The sequence below is a fragment of the Cynara cardunculus genome (assembly GCF_001531365.2).
Source record: "Cynara cardunculus var. scolymus isolate 2C chromosome LG 1, CcrdV1, whole genome shotgun sequence".
NCBI lineage: Eukaryota > Viridiplantae > Streptophyta > Magnoliopsida > Asterales > Asteraceae > Cynara > Cynara cardunculus.
The window spans coordinates 49,443,248-49,456,103 of NC_037528.1; the positions used below are offsets into that span (position 1 = coordinate 49,443,248).

General features: G+C 35.2%; 2 protein-coding genes across 5 annotated transcripts; both read left to right on the top strand.

Moving 5' to 3' along the window:
- The first annotated feature begins 549 nt into the window (after positions 1-549).
- Positions 550-4,050, top strand: LOC112521195 (peptidyl-prolyl cis-trans isomerase FKBP18, chloroplastic). 2 transcript variants are annotated; one of them, XM_025129920.1, is made up of 6 exons: positions 550-862; positions 1,643-1,713; positions 1,819-1,905; positions 2,870-3,019; positions 3,110-3,169; positions 3,802-4,050. In XM_025129920.1, exons 1-6 carry the CDS (start codon positions 640-642, stop codon positions 3,862-3,864), a joined length of 654 nt encoding a protein of 217 aa, XP_024985688.1. In that variant the 5' UTR covers positions 550-639; the 3' UTR covers positions 3,865-4,050. The 2 variants fall into 2 exon arrangements, with proteins under 2 accessions (XP_024985688.1, XP_024985680.1); XM_025129912.1 differs by having other exon boundaries at positions 551-862; positions 3,717-4,050.
- A 598-nt stretch (positions 4,051-4,648) lies between these two features.
- Positions 4,649-9,877, top strand: LOC112502942 (outer envelope pore protein 21B, chloroplastic). Of its 3 annotated transcripts, none has more exons than XR_003067815.1 (6): positions 4,649-4,906; positions 7,731-7,805; positions 7,908-8,057; positions 8,495-8,593; positions 9,052-9,213; positions 9,688-9,877. XR_003067815.1 is itself a non-coding variant. In XM_025107007.1 (5 exons), the coding sequence occupies exons 1-5, from the start codon at positions 4,754-4,756 to the stop codon at positions 9,133-9,135; spliced, it is 561 nt and encodes a 186-aa protein (XP_024962775.1). In that variant the 5' UTR covers positions 4,649-4,753; the 3' UTR covers positions 9,136-9,377. The 3 variants fall into 3 exon arrangements, 1 of the variants encoding a protein (XP_024962775.1); XR_003067825.1 differs by lacking the exon at positions 9,688-9,877 and adding an exon at positions 9,596-9,660; XM_025107007.1 differs by lacking the exon at positions 9,688-9,877 and having other exon boundaries at positions 9,052-9,377.
- Positions 9,878-12,856: the final 2,979 nt, after the last annotated feature.

The window sequence follows — 12,856 nt, forward strand, 5'->3', positions numbered from 1 at the left end:
GTTCCAACAAAATAAATAATTATTATCTTTATAAAAAAATTATATTATTAAACCAAATATAAATTTATTTCGTTATTATACATAAATTAAATTATTAAAAAATTGAATTAAAAAATTACACAAAAAAATGAGGAATTTCAAATAGTTAGTTTGATACTAATATCGATATATTTTTGTCAAATTTTTATGATATCTTCAAATATATATTTTATTCAAAAATAAAAACATCATCGCTTTCTCAAAATCACATAAAGCCATATTATAACATCGACTGGGATAAATAATAAAATAAAATATTATAATCATGATGTATCTCGCTGCATTGCGCGAGTACGCTTCTAGTATAATATAATATAACTTATTGGTTTTAGATTTAATTTATTATAAAATGCTATAAATAATGTATTAAAAATAATATATTTTATTAATTTGTAGTTTACTCTTTATAAAAAATTGAATAATATCCGTCCCCACAAATTAATACCCGAAACAATGAAAAAAACAGCCCATTTGCCACACATAATTTCAGTTTATCCCTTTTTTAAAGATGCTTCAAAATTGGAGGGATTGTGAATTGTGATGTGAATTTGGTACCATCAGAGTGGATAGCTTGGGGTTCTTGTCTTTTTTCACTTGGCCATGGCTTCTTTGCAGAAAATAAGTCCTTTGATTCCCCCCAAACCCATAAAAGGGCATCAACAGTTTCAGCAAAATCAAGCATTTTTGCCCTTACCCATTTCGAGAAGATCAGCAATTTTGATATCTGTTCTTCCATTTACCCTAATTTCAAATCCCCAAGAGTCCGTCGCAAGAGAAAGACGCAATAGAAAGGCCATCCCTCTTGAAGATTTCCTCACTAGCTGTTAGTCAATTACCAATCTCTCCCTCTCTCCAATACATACATACATATATACATATATGTATGTATGTGTGTATGCACACACACACACACACACACAATTCTCTTTGTTTTATGGTCTTTTATGAGGGTTGTCTTTGAAATGATGTGGTTCTTTTGTTACTGCTAATGCTCTTTCTGTATTGTGAAATGATGTGATTCTTCTATCTAAAAATTGAGTAAAGTTGGATCAAACTCCCTCCCCATTAAGAAGAATCCAAAATTGATACAACTTTACTCAATTTTGGATTCTAAAAGTGAATATCTGAACAGGAAAGACCAATGCAGCTTTAATTGTGGACAGGGAGTTTGATTTTTCAGTTGACCCTTTTGCCCTTTTAGGTTATTGAAGTAAAAGCAAATAATAGGTTCAATCTTAGAAACTTATATATAGAGGCAAGAATATGATGAAATGATGTAGAACCTTTTGCAAAATTGTGTGCCCCAAGGGAAAATGGGTGTCTAGTCCAGCTTGCATGCGCCTCGACTAAACTTATGGGACCCTGAAGATAACAGCCAGGAAAATTCTCTGAGGAGGCTCGAACTAGCGATCTATGGGGAGGAGCCCCAAGTGTGATCTTTATTTGCCAATTGAGCTAGCCCTCAAGGTTCCATTATTGGGTTGCCATGCCTGAAGGCGTTTTAATGGGGACCTACTTTCGTTTTGCAAGTAAAAGTTAATTACATCGATAATATACAAAGGAAATTCGTGTTTTTTTATAATTTTTCTTGAATTTGAAACAGCTGATGGACTGAAATACTATGATGTTGTTGAAGGAAAGGGTCCCATTGCTGAAAAGGGATCAACAGTTCAGGTTTGTATCGAGCATTAATCCTTGAACTGAGTTGTGATTGCGGTTGGGGTTTGGGTTCGGATTCGGATTCTCAGTATCATTATCCTGGCTTATGGTTTTGTGCAGGTGCACTTTGATTGCGTTTATAACAAAATTACTGCAGTTTCGAGCAGGGAGTCTAAGATTTTAGCTGGAAACCGCACCATTGCACAGGTTTGTTTCTGCTTTTTCGTTCACGCACTTGATGCGCTTGCGGGTTTGGTAGAAGCATTATTTCTTAATAGGGAAAATTTGCATGAAATGATGAAAACACGACTTACTTTGGTCCGAGTCCTATTTTTTGCAACCAACTTACTTTTAAAACCTTCATTTTGATACCTCAGTTGTGACATCTCAAACACTTAGGTACCTGGTTTACGTATGAGAATGCATGAAAATGCGTACTTTGGTTCGATTCTTGTTTTATGTAATGTATTTTGGTCTAAATGTTTTGAGATACCAAAATGAAGGTTCTGAAAGTATGTTACACAAAATAAGGATCGGAGCAAAGTACGTTGCATTTTCATGCAATTTGCCCTTTTTGTTATACGAATTACTTGGTATCCGCTATTCTTCAACTCGTAAAAGATTATATGTGTTGACTTTGAGATCAAAGCTATAACTTTTTGTAAACTAGAGTTGATATGAGTTTTTTTACATCTAGCACTAACATAATCATGATCAATAGAATTTTTTTTTTCTTGATTAACCTGGATATCCAACCCGCTATGCGAACCGACTAATCCCAAGGTGACCACCTACTTTGCGGGTAGCCCCGAGTCACCGCATTTGAATCTCTGTGGCCACAAGGGGATTTTTGTTCCTCCTTGGATTTGAACCTGGGACCTCCAGACACTTTTGACCTTTGGAGCTCAAGCTCAAACCAATCAGACACCACCCTTGTGGTTGATCAATTGAATTTGTCATAGAGTTTATAGCAATCTCGAAGATTCTCTTGAAAATTGAAAGAATCCAATTCGATTTTCAAGGTTCAAAATTGACCCACTTGACCTAAAAAGTCAACTTATTAGATTCTTTCTGGTTAGGATATACTGAGCTCGTTTGGTTTGGTTTACTTACAATGACACTGTGACATGGGTATTTCGGTATTTTGACATGTTTTTTTGGCCTTAAGTAGCCTTACGTGTTTAAAGTTGGAGCTCCCCCGGGAAGGGAACGAAAGCGTGATTTTGTTGACAACCCCAATGGTTTGTTTTCCGCTCAAGCTGCACCTAAACCACCTCCAGCCATGTACACCGTTGTTGAGGGGATGAAAGTTGGTGGAAAGGTGGTCGTTTAGCTTACTTTTCTTATCTTTATTCTAATTTTCTCTAAATTATTCATTTTTGCTACTTGCTAAAATTAATTATGTTCGCAGAGGACGGTGATTGTTCCCCCGGAAGCTGGGTATGGCAAAAGAGGCTTGAATGAAATCCCGGTACATCGTTCTTTTGACTTTTCTATATTATTTGTGTTGGAGTTTCACATCTGCTAGACCGTAGCCTTGGACCCCCTTTTATCTGTATACGTTGGAACCTTTGTGCTTTCTATAAAGGCTGTTTTGAAGAGTAATCTGTTTTCACATATTTTTTAGGCTGTTTTTTTGTCTTTTTCTCAAAATCTTACAAGTCTTATCAACCTCTTTATGGATCATACTCACTACTCTGCGGTGGGTCCTTTGGTTATATAACCTTCTGACAGATCGAAAAAAAAAAGTTATTCCATGATCTTTTGACAAGTTTGAGAATGTCATCTTTTAACAGAAGAATGTCACTTTCATACACAAGAATGACTAAAAACTTGTTAGAAGGTACTAAATTTAAAAAGCACTTCTCATAAGCCACTCGGTGAATGTTGGGTGTTGTCTAATGATTTTCTTGTTTGATTTCTTTGCTTATATCATGAAAAGATTTGTATATGGTTGAAATTCCCATTTTACCCTTGTGATCTTCGAACGACTAAAATAGCACATTTTTATGATGTAGATGTTGAACCAAATAGACATTTCTGATCGACTTAAGCAACATTTCATGCATGTTGACATATATTTCGTATGATTTGGTTGAGCAGCCTGGAGCGACGTTTGAATTGAATCTTGAGCTATTGGAAGTGACACGACCCGAAGGAAAGTAGTTTGCTTTTGGGGAGAGGTTGCAAGGGTAGTTTTGGTATAAGAGCAATTTTTTTACCAGAAGGCTATTTTGTAAAGTGTATGAAAAGCTTTGTAACATGAAGTTGTACATGGCATTACATTACATTACAAAGAATTATATGTAACATTTGTATTTATATATCAATTCCATTTTGATTTTGGAATGCATCAAAATGCAACATATAGGTTTTTGGGAATTTATCAAGGATAAAATCAGTATGGGTTCTATTATTTCGTCCACATTTCGTCCACTTGTAAATCATATCATTGTATAAAAATGTAAAAAGATATGCGTAATCAGTTTAATTAGGTGTAGACATGAATAACATACATTTTTGACAAGTGAAGGAAAATATTCAGGGGTTGTTTGTTTACCTCTTAATAGTTTTATTAAGAGACAATCTTTGAATCGTTAAGAGATGAATTTTGTTTAGTAAAAAAAATGTCTCTTAATGATTCTAAAACCCTCTAAATAATTTTGTATCATGGATCACCATCAACCATTAAACGTCTTAATTCCATTATAAATAATACTCTTATAATTATATTTCATTTTACACTATATCATGAGAGTCTCTTAAATCATTCGACATCAAATTGTTAACAACTGATTTCGTGTTCCAATTGACGCTTTTCTACTTACATTGACAATTTGGTATTAATATGATACATGTGAATATACAAACGAATTAAGACATTATAGATTATTCATGTGAATATACAAATGGAACTATGGAAGACTTCCACTTTTTACTGCAAAAGAAGACAAAGTTTGCTTACGCCTTAAGTACAGTATATATGAATCTCCGCCATAGCTAGGGTTTGGGTTTTACCTTCAAGTTTTATTAATCCAACTCAACACTCACGCAAATGGACACTTCTTTGAGATATGGTGGAGATTCCAGCGCTCTCAGGATCGCCACTAAGAACAATCCTCCTACGGTGAAGTACGCTGGAGATGTCAGCGCCCTCAAAATCCATGTTAAACAGAAGCTCCGTATCGATTCCAACACTCTACTTCAGGTCACAAATTCACATCCTTTTGTTTGAAATACACCTTTTGATTGTTGTACTAGCAGAATTCTTTTCAGTTGTTTAATTGATTATGTTTTCGTTAATCCGGATGAGTTCGGAATATCTGTTTCGGGTTTTTATTTTTGTATACGAGTAATTGTTAAGATTTCTTTGTCATTTTAGAAGCATTGGCGTTCATGTTAAACGAATCAGAATCAGTTCTTGATTCTGTCACATTTTAATTAATTTGATAAGAAGGATTTAAGAAACTGGTTCAAATTAGGGATTTTGATTGCAAACCCCCCCCCCCCCCCCCTTTCCCCCAAAAAAAGAGAAGAAAGGAACGTTGTATTGAAAATAGGCATGCTCTACTCATTTTGCCTTTGTTTTCAGTTCTGAATCTTTTTAAAATGTTGAAGTTTCTTTTTGGTATTGAAAAATTCTGCTTAAATTACTTTCTTTTTGATGTTTTACTCCATCGGGTTGGGTTCCAGTGAGAAGAAGAGTTAAGGTGAGAAGCGTAAGAAGGTATTTCAACCCTTGTATGCACGTTAGGATGAGATGCATCAAGATGAGATGCACTAGATCAATCTTTGTATCAAGCGTGATTCATGGGTGGGTTTGAGATTAAAGGTGATCAAGGGTCCAAATCTCTTCTTAAACTTCTCACCTTAACTCTCTTTTGCCTTACTCCATCTCATAAAATTTAGTACTTCTTTTATAATCTAGAACATTTTATATTAGTTGCAATCCTTTTTTGAGAAAAAAGACAAATTCAAATAAAATGTTTTTAGGGAGAAGAATTGAGTTCTTTCTTAAATTGAGGGAGATGGAAATGAAGTTCAATTGTAAGATTGATATCAGCATTGGATTGAAAATATAGTTGAACGTAAATTATTTTGTAATGACATCAATGGATGCATATTTAAATTTGAAATTCGTAATGTCGTGATTAACTTGAAATGTTTTAGATCATAATAAATGCTTACAACTTTTATGAGATAGAATACAATGTTGAAAGATAACTCAAGCATTATTCTTAAATTTTGAAAGTATATGTGGGGGCGGACCCACTATGGTGCATACGGTGGCGTGGGCAACCGCCTCGTTTTTTAGGGTCGTGAAAGGTGCCACCGTATTTTTTTGTTGGATGCAACCATATATTTCTTGAAACTAAAATAATAACACAATTTTCTGTTGGTAGAGTTCCAGGTGCGGATCCAAATCCCATTGGTATTATTTTCTTAGTTTTTATCTTTTAACTTCAGGTTTATTATGTTCTTGAATTTTTTTGGGATAAAAGACTCCAACACATGATGTCACATACAAAAAGCAAGGAACTAACCAACGGATGAATGATGATTTTGTAAAAAATATCCATAGCTTCGTTTTTTATAGTCAAATACTGCCACCATTTGAAAATTTTCTAGGTCCGCCTCTGATTATAGGAAAAACACGAGTTTCTGAAACTTTTTGCAAAAATGTTCATCTGTTTTCATGTATGGTGTTCTTTTTCGATGATATTTGCAAGCTTAACGGTTAATGGTTAGAAAAGTCGATCAATCCTCTAATTTTTAGGTGCATTGATAGTGTGCAAAATAAATCATCCCTTGATTGTGTTTCGTTTTTATAAAATGTTGTGTAATAGTATCAATTTGTAATAGGTCCCATGGGATTAGTCGAGGTGCCTGCAAGTTAGCCTAGACACCCACGGTTACCCAAAAAGGCGTACTAGTTGTAGCACATTAGTGTGTATTTGTAATAGGGCCCATGGGATAAGTCGAGGTGCCTGCAAGTTAGCCTGGACGCCCATGGTTACCCAAAAAGGCCTACTAGTTGTAGCACATTAGTGTGAATTGCTGGGATGTATGGTCTTTTCGCATGATTGGGTACCTTTCTTTAGCTCTCTAGTTAGTCGAAGACACAATTTTTTTCATATGATTTGTTTTTCATATGCAAATTTCGTTTTTTTGTTAGTGGCTATAAGAAACATTGTTTATCCTTTTGGCATACAGTAAAGACAGGCAATCGATTTTACCTTGATACTTTATCTTGAATAATATTCATAGTATGATATGCTTATATGGTATAGCGTAGAGGTTTCAGGATCAAATAACACTCTTGGTGCTGTAAAGTATACTAATAGGGGTGCACCCATTCCGACAAAAGTTTCACCCTCTCTGTGTGGTCGGTTTCTTGGTTGGCTGGTTCTCTAAGAAAAAGGAAACAAAATGTTCTATTTGGTTCTTTACCAACTAAATAATACTCTAGGGGGCATTTGATTTGATGGAACGGTTTGGAGGGATTTGGATTTCGTGGAAGGATTTGGAATTGGAGGGATTTGGAATGTTTGATATGTTTGGGTTTTAGGATTTGGAATGGAATTGAATTCCTTTCTTTATAAATTATTTGTAAAAAATTATAAATAATTATAAACATGATTAGATTACCTTATTATTAATTGATTATTGGAAAACAAACGTTTTTAACATATTTTAAAGTATTATTATATACAAATCCTTCGAAATCCCTTGAAATCCCAACCACCCCCATGAGATCTCAAAATCCTACTTTTGAGGGATTTCAAATCCTGCAAATTCTACAAACCAAACATGGGATTGGAATGGAATTTGATTCCAAATCCCTCCAAATCCAATCCTAAGTTTGGTTTGCGGGATTTGGTGATTTGGAATTGGATTTCATTCCGATCCCACGTTTGGTTTAAAGGAAAGTCCACAATTGAAATCCTGGGATTTCAATAAATTCTTGTTCATATACAAGTTTTAGATCAAGCTTGCACATTCTGTTAACTTCTAATTTGCTGATGTTGCAGCTTAATGGAGAGCTTGATACAGGGAAAGGGGCTCCGACATTCTTTTGTGCACTTGTTAGACACTTCTATCCTGATGTATGTTACCTTTTTCGTACTTAAGTTGACTATCTTGAGCAATTAAAATTCTTTATCTGTCCTAATTCCCATTACGTTAACACTTCTACTTCCTCTATATAGCTGTCAGCTAGTCTTGGAGCTGGATTGCATTATGATAGAAATGACAAACTCCATTGCACCGTGCGTGGGAAAAAGGCGTATCCAGTGGCATCCAATCGGTTTGTCAACTTTGTCCTCAAAGGCCGTTGTGACATTGACAAAGAGTTGGAGGTGGGTGTGTAACTTTATGCTATAATTTAGCAAACTAGCTGATAAGCTAGTTGTTTGCTAATGAGTTGGTTGATAGACTAGTCATGCTTGGTAAAAACTAGCTGATAAGCTTAAATAACAATGTAAAATGACCTAAAGGACATGTTGAAATATTAATTGGAAAAAAAATAAGGGGCATAATTGGGGGAAAATGGAAAAAAAAGCTTTTGGAGTTTATTGAAACGGTACTTCAAGTAGCATTTCAACAAGCCCTTATGGCTAACCAAAAGAGACCTTTTCAATAAGGTAACTTGTGGTTGCCAAACTACCAGATTTTGTCCCGCCACCCCACCTCAATTGTTTCAAGATTTGTAGTATAAAATCATAAATAACTAATTTTCAACCTCCAAAACAAAAACTGTAATCAATTTGTAAAAGTTGTGTGATCTCTTAAACAGCCAACACCAAATGGAGCTCTCGAGTTGGTATGGAACATTCTAGATTTCCAGAAGGATCAAGATGTAAGGCTCAAGGTTGGCTATGAAATCGTTGACAAGGTATGAGTGCCTCTTGCAAGTCAAGTTTGTTTCTTTGCTAAACTTTTATACTAAAGCAAGCAGCCCCACTTCTGTTTTCAAGCTTTGTTACGTTCTTTTACATACCTTCTTCGTGTTCTATTTTCTTAACCAATCTCTATTGTTGCCATTTACTTTCTACATATTGAATGGTGTGCATTGACCACCTCTAACCCCTGTCATGATAAATAAATGTGTCTTCTAACACAAGAATGCCTCTAAATCTGTCAGAAGGTTATTCTCCTAAATAACCTCGTGATAATAAAGAGCCTTTGAATGCCATTATACTACTAGAGTTATTTTGCATCATAGGATATGTAGAGGGTTAGTTACAAAAAACTGAAACACTACAAAACTGATGAGGTTCGTTTCGCTTTTTCTGTCAATTCTTTTGTAATCTTTGTAATCTCCTGTTCCTTTTTTTCTTCCTTTTTGTGCAGATTCCGTATGTACAAATCAGGGAAAACAATTGGACATTTAATGCGGATATTAATGGAAGATGGAATGTGAGATACAACCTATGAGACTAAGAACTGATTATATTGTTTTCTAACTGGCCAGATATCAGTTGCAAGAAAAAAGAGAGAGAAATCGATGTGTAGGTTTGTACTGAATTTAGCTTTTTAGTATATGCTTTATATTTATTCACAGTTATCAAGCCTTAGTCGTTTGTTGAAAGCTAGCTAGTGAACTTTTGCCTTTGTTATCGGTATCTAGCCAATGGGTAACCAAAGGGTCATTGGCTTAATGATACCTGGATTATCGGTAGATACCAATCTTCTTGGAGGTCAAGGGTTCAAGCCTCACGAAGCGTGAGGAGTGTGCGTACGTTTTGCCGTGTAATATTACATATATATATGTACACACACACACTCTCTTCAAATCTAGAGAATGGGTAGACGAGGGTGTCTATTGGCTGGTGAAAACGGATTTAGATCATCTCTACGGGCCAACTATAAGAATCTGTTGATGGTTGGTTTGTAGATTTGAACGAATGGAGCTATTTTGATGGTTCGAGTGTCTTGGGAGTCTCTGCAGCACTGGCCTAACGGGTAAGGAGATGGGTATTTTTGCAGGATGAGTGTCTTGGGGAACACAAAGTCGTCTCTATATGAGTATATGTTAGCTTTCACATTGTAGGTAAGCTATCCTTATTTTGTAGGTTGAGTTTAAATAAAGTTAAAAAGTTGATGAGGCTTTACCTGTTAACATATAATCTTCAGGGTAAGTTTATGATTTAGGTGGAAAGTTCATGGGCTTTTCTGGTTATTCTCTATTTTGTAGCGGGTAACGAAACGGGTAGTTATTCATGTCATAAAACTCTTATCCATATCCATACTCTACCCACTAAGATAGCGGGTAAGGAAACAGGTAATGGATAAAGATCATTTTGAACTACAATAATATCGTTAAACATCAACATATAAGTACAATATAAGTTCATAAACATAATCTTTATTTTATATCTAATTTGTTCCAATAAACATTGCAACGTCATATATTATGCGAAACGACATTCTTGCCAAGGTTGATGGAGCGACATAAGTTTTGAGAATCTTTGAACAACCATAAATTAGCTTGAAAAGTCCTCGCAAAGACTTCTGTGCCAACCCTAATTTCGGAGGATCTCAGGTGAGGCTAACTAGGGGTGAACAAAAAACTGTCAACCCACGAAACCCGCCCAACCTAACCCGCTAACAACCCAATTAAACCAAACCCGTCAAACCGCTAAACCACCAAGCTGCTAAACCGCCAAACCGTTAATTAGGAGGGTTGAAATTGGGTTAGCATAACTTAACCCAACCCAAACCGCCAACCCGCCGCTAAAGTATATTTTTTATATATAATTATATGTATATATATATATGTGTGTGTGTGTGTGTGTGATATTTACAAAAATTAAGGAGGTGTTTGGGAATTTGGATTGCTTATAACCTTAAGGTCTTAAGCCCCTATCCCAACAAGGCAATAACCCTTTAAGCCCTTAACCTCTTATGTGTTAACCCAATAGAAATATAAATTAGAAACACTAACCCTACGTCCTTGCTTAAAGTTACGTCTTTCTGAGTTTCTTCTCCATCACAAATTCATAAATTCAATTTCCAAAGATTCCTCCGTTCCACGACAAACCCTCTGTTGGTCCGTCCCTTACGGCCTTAGCCAGTTAGCCTGACCGTCAACCTTCCGTCCTTGACGTGCCGAGTCTGCCGATTTTTGGATGATTGTAATAACTAATGACCTTGTTGGGTATATTTTTAGTATTATTTATCATATTTCATTTGCCAATTTTATGAGTTTTAGTAACCCGTCAACCCAACCCGCAAGGGTTGGGTTGGGTTATACTTTTGAATGGGTTGGGTTGGGTTGAGATTTCTCAAACCGCCACAATTGGGTTGGGTTGTAAAAATGTCATAAACCGCCCAACCCAACCCGTGTTCACCCCTAAGGCTAACCTTCAGAGTAGCCGATAGCTTACCTGGAACGTGTTATATCGAGATCTCATAATAAAGTAAAAAATAAATAAAATACTAACTTTAAAAAATAAGTTAAGAAATCAAACAAAGTCTAATAAAGTCATAAAAATGTACATCGTAATGCATCATAACCTTCCTCAAGAGATCATGGCACACATCTTGCGTCACTCCGCTGCTATGGCAATTAGCATGGTGTCAGACCCCTGTTTCGCATAATAACACGTCTTTTAGAACCTTGGTTCTATTGACGGGCGGTTTTAGTCTTTGGTCAATCAGAGGAATACATAAATAGTCCAGGAGGGAGAGTATAATTTCAGAAAGCCTCATACTTAGCCCCTACAAATCAAAATCTTTACATTTTAGTCCTCTACATGTTTCATTAGACAGTTTAGCCCTTCTATTTTATTATACTTATTTTTGTATAATTGTATTGATGGTGTGACAGATGATGACTTTCATCATAAAGTTCATCGATCATCTAAACATATAATCACCAAAAAAGCAACATGCTCATGTGTGATGTATGAATGGTTTGTTATTTATGTGAAGTTTGTTTCGATGTTGTTTGGCATGTAAACTTTTCTTACCGATCAACTTTGAACTTGATGATAGAAAAAAATACATGAATTTGATAGATTCAAATCCATGTTTTATCCACTATTGATCATTATATATGTTTGTAATTATGATCTATAGTTGTCTACCATTATCATCAGATATAAAACAATGTATTGATTTGAATTCGAGATTTTTCTACTATCTCTAATTGAATGTTAATTTCATATTTTATGGCCGTTAGAAATCTTTTTCTTAGTATGTGTCAAATAAGATGAAAATTTCACACAGATGTGATGCAGTAAAAATTTTCTAATTATAATATAAACATAATCATTTAAATATATTATTCTTAAAATACTTGTTATAAGAGTGGAAAGTTTGGGGTTTGACTTTATGTCTCTGATACATATGATTTACCTCCTTCATGATGATCATAAGACCAGTACGAGAGATTAAGAGGTTCCAGAAGGTTACATCATATTATTATCGGGCTAATAATGCATAGGTATTACGTTTGAATAATATGTTTGTGTAATTAAATAATTTAGGAGTATGATTTGGTCGTCTTTTGGTAAGGTTTTTCAATCCAAAAAAGTTGTACACGAGAACGAAGACATATGAAGGTTTCGTCATAACTATATACTCTTTGTTATGAAATGAAGCAATTATGATTTGTGTGATGTTGGTGCAAAATGCATGATGCGGTATCTATGTTGAGACGTTTGCATACGCCAATTTTCTTGTAACCAGCAGATTCCTAGACAAAATCACCAATGCCTTTTTTGGTTAGAGAGGGCACTAAGAGCCTAAATTCATAGACAAAGTCGTCAATTTTCTTTGTTCGTTCTTTATTTATTGAGACAAAATTAATGGCTTGCTTTTTGTTGCCAACGAGCTAGTAATCTGTCTCTTGATCTATACCCTTCTTGTGACAACAGAAGAGAAGGAATTGTAGTTCTCTCTCATTTTTGCCTTTGACTTGGTCAGAGCAAACAAGATGCTCCCACTACAGTTTCGATCTTTATTACCGTACGCCTCATGCTAAATGTTTCTGTCTTAATGAAGTTTTATGTGACTACGAGGAAGCAAAGCTACGAAGCTTTCAAGCAAGCTTTTCAAGAGTTGCCTCGTCCCTCATTAGATGGCAAGACAGGCTACCACATTTCTACTTCTTTTAGGAGAATCATTTATGTACGCCTTTTCTAGGCATAGG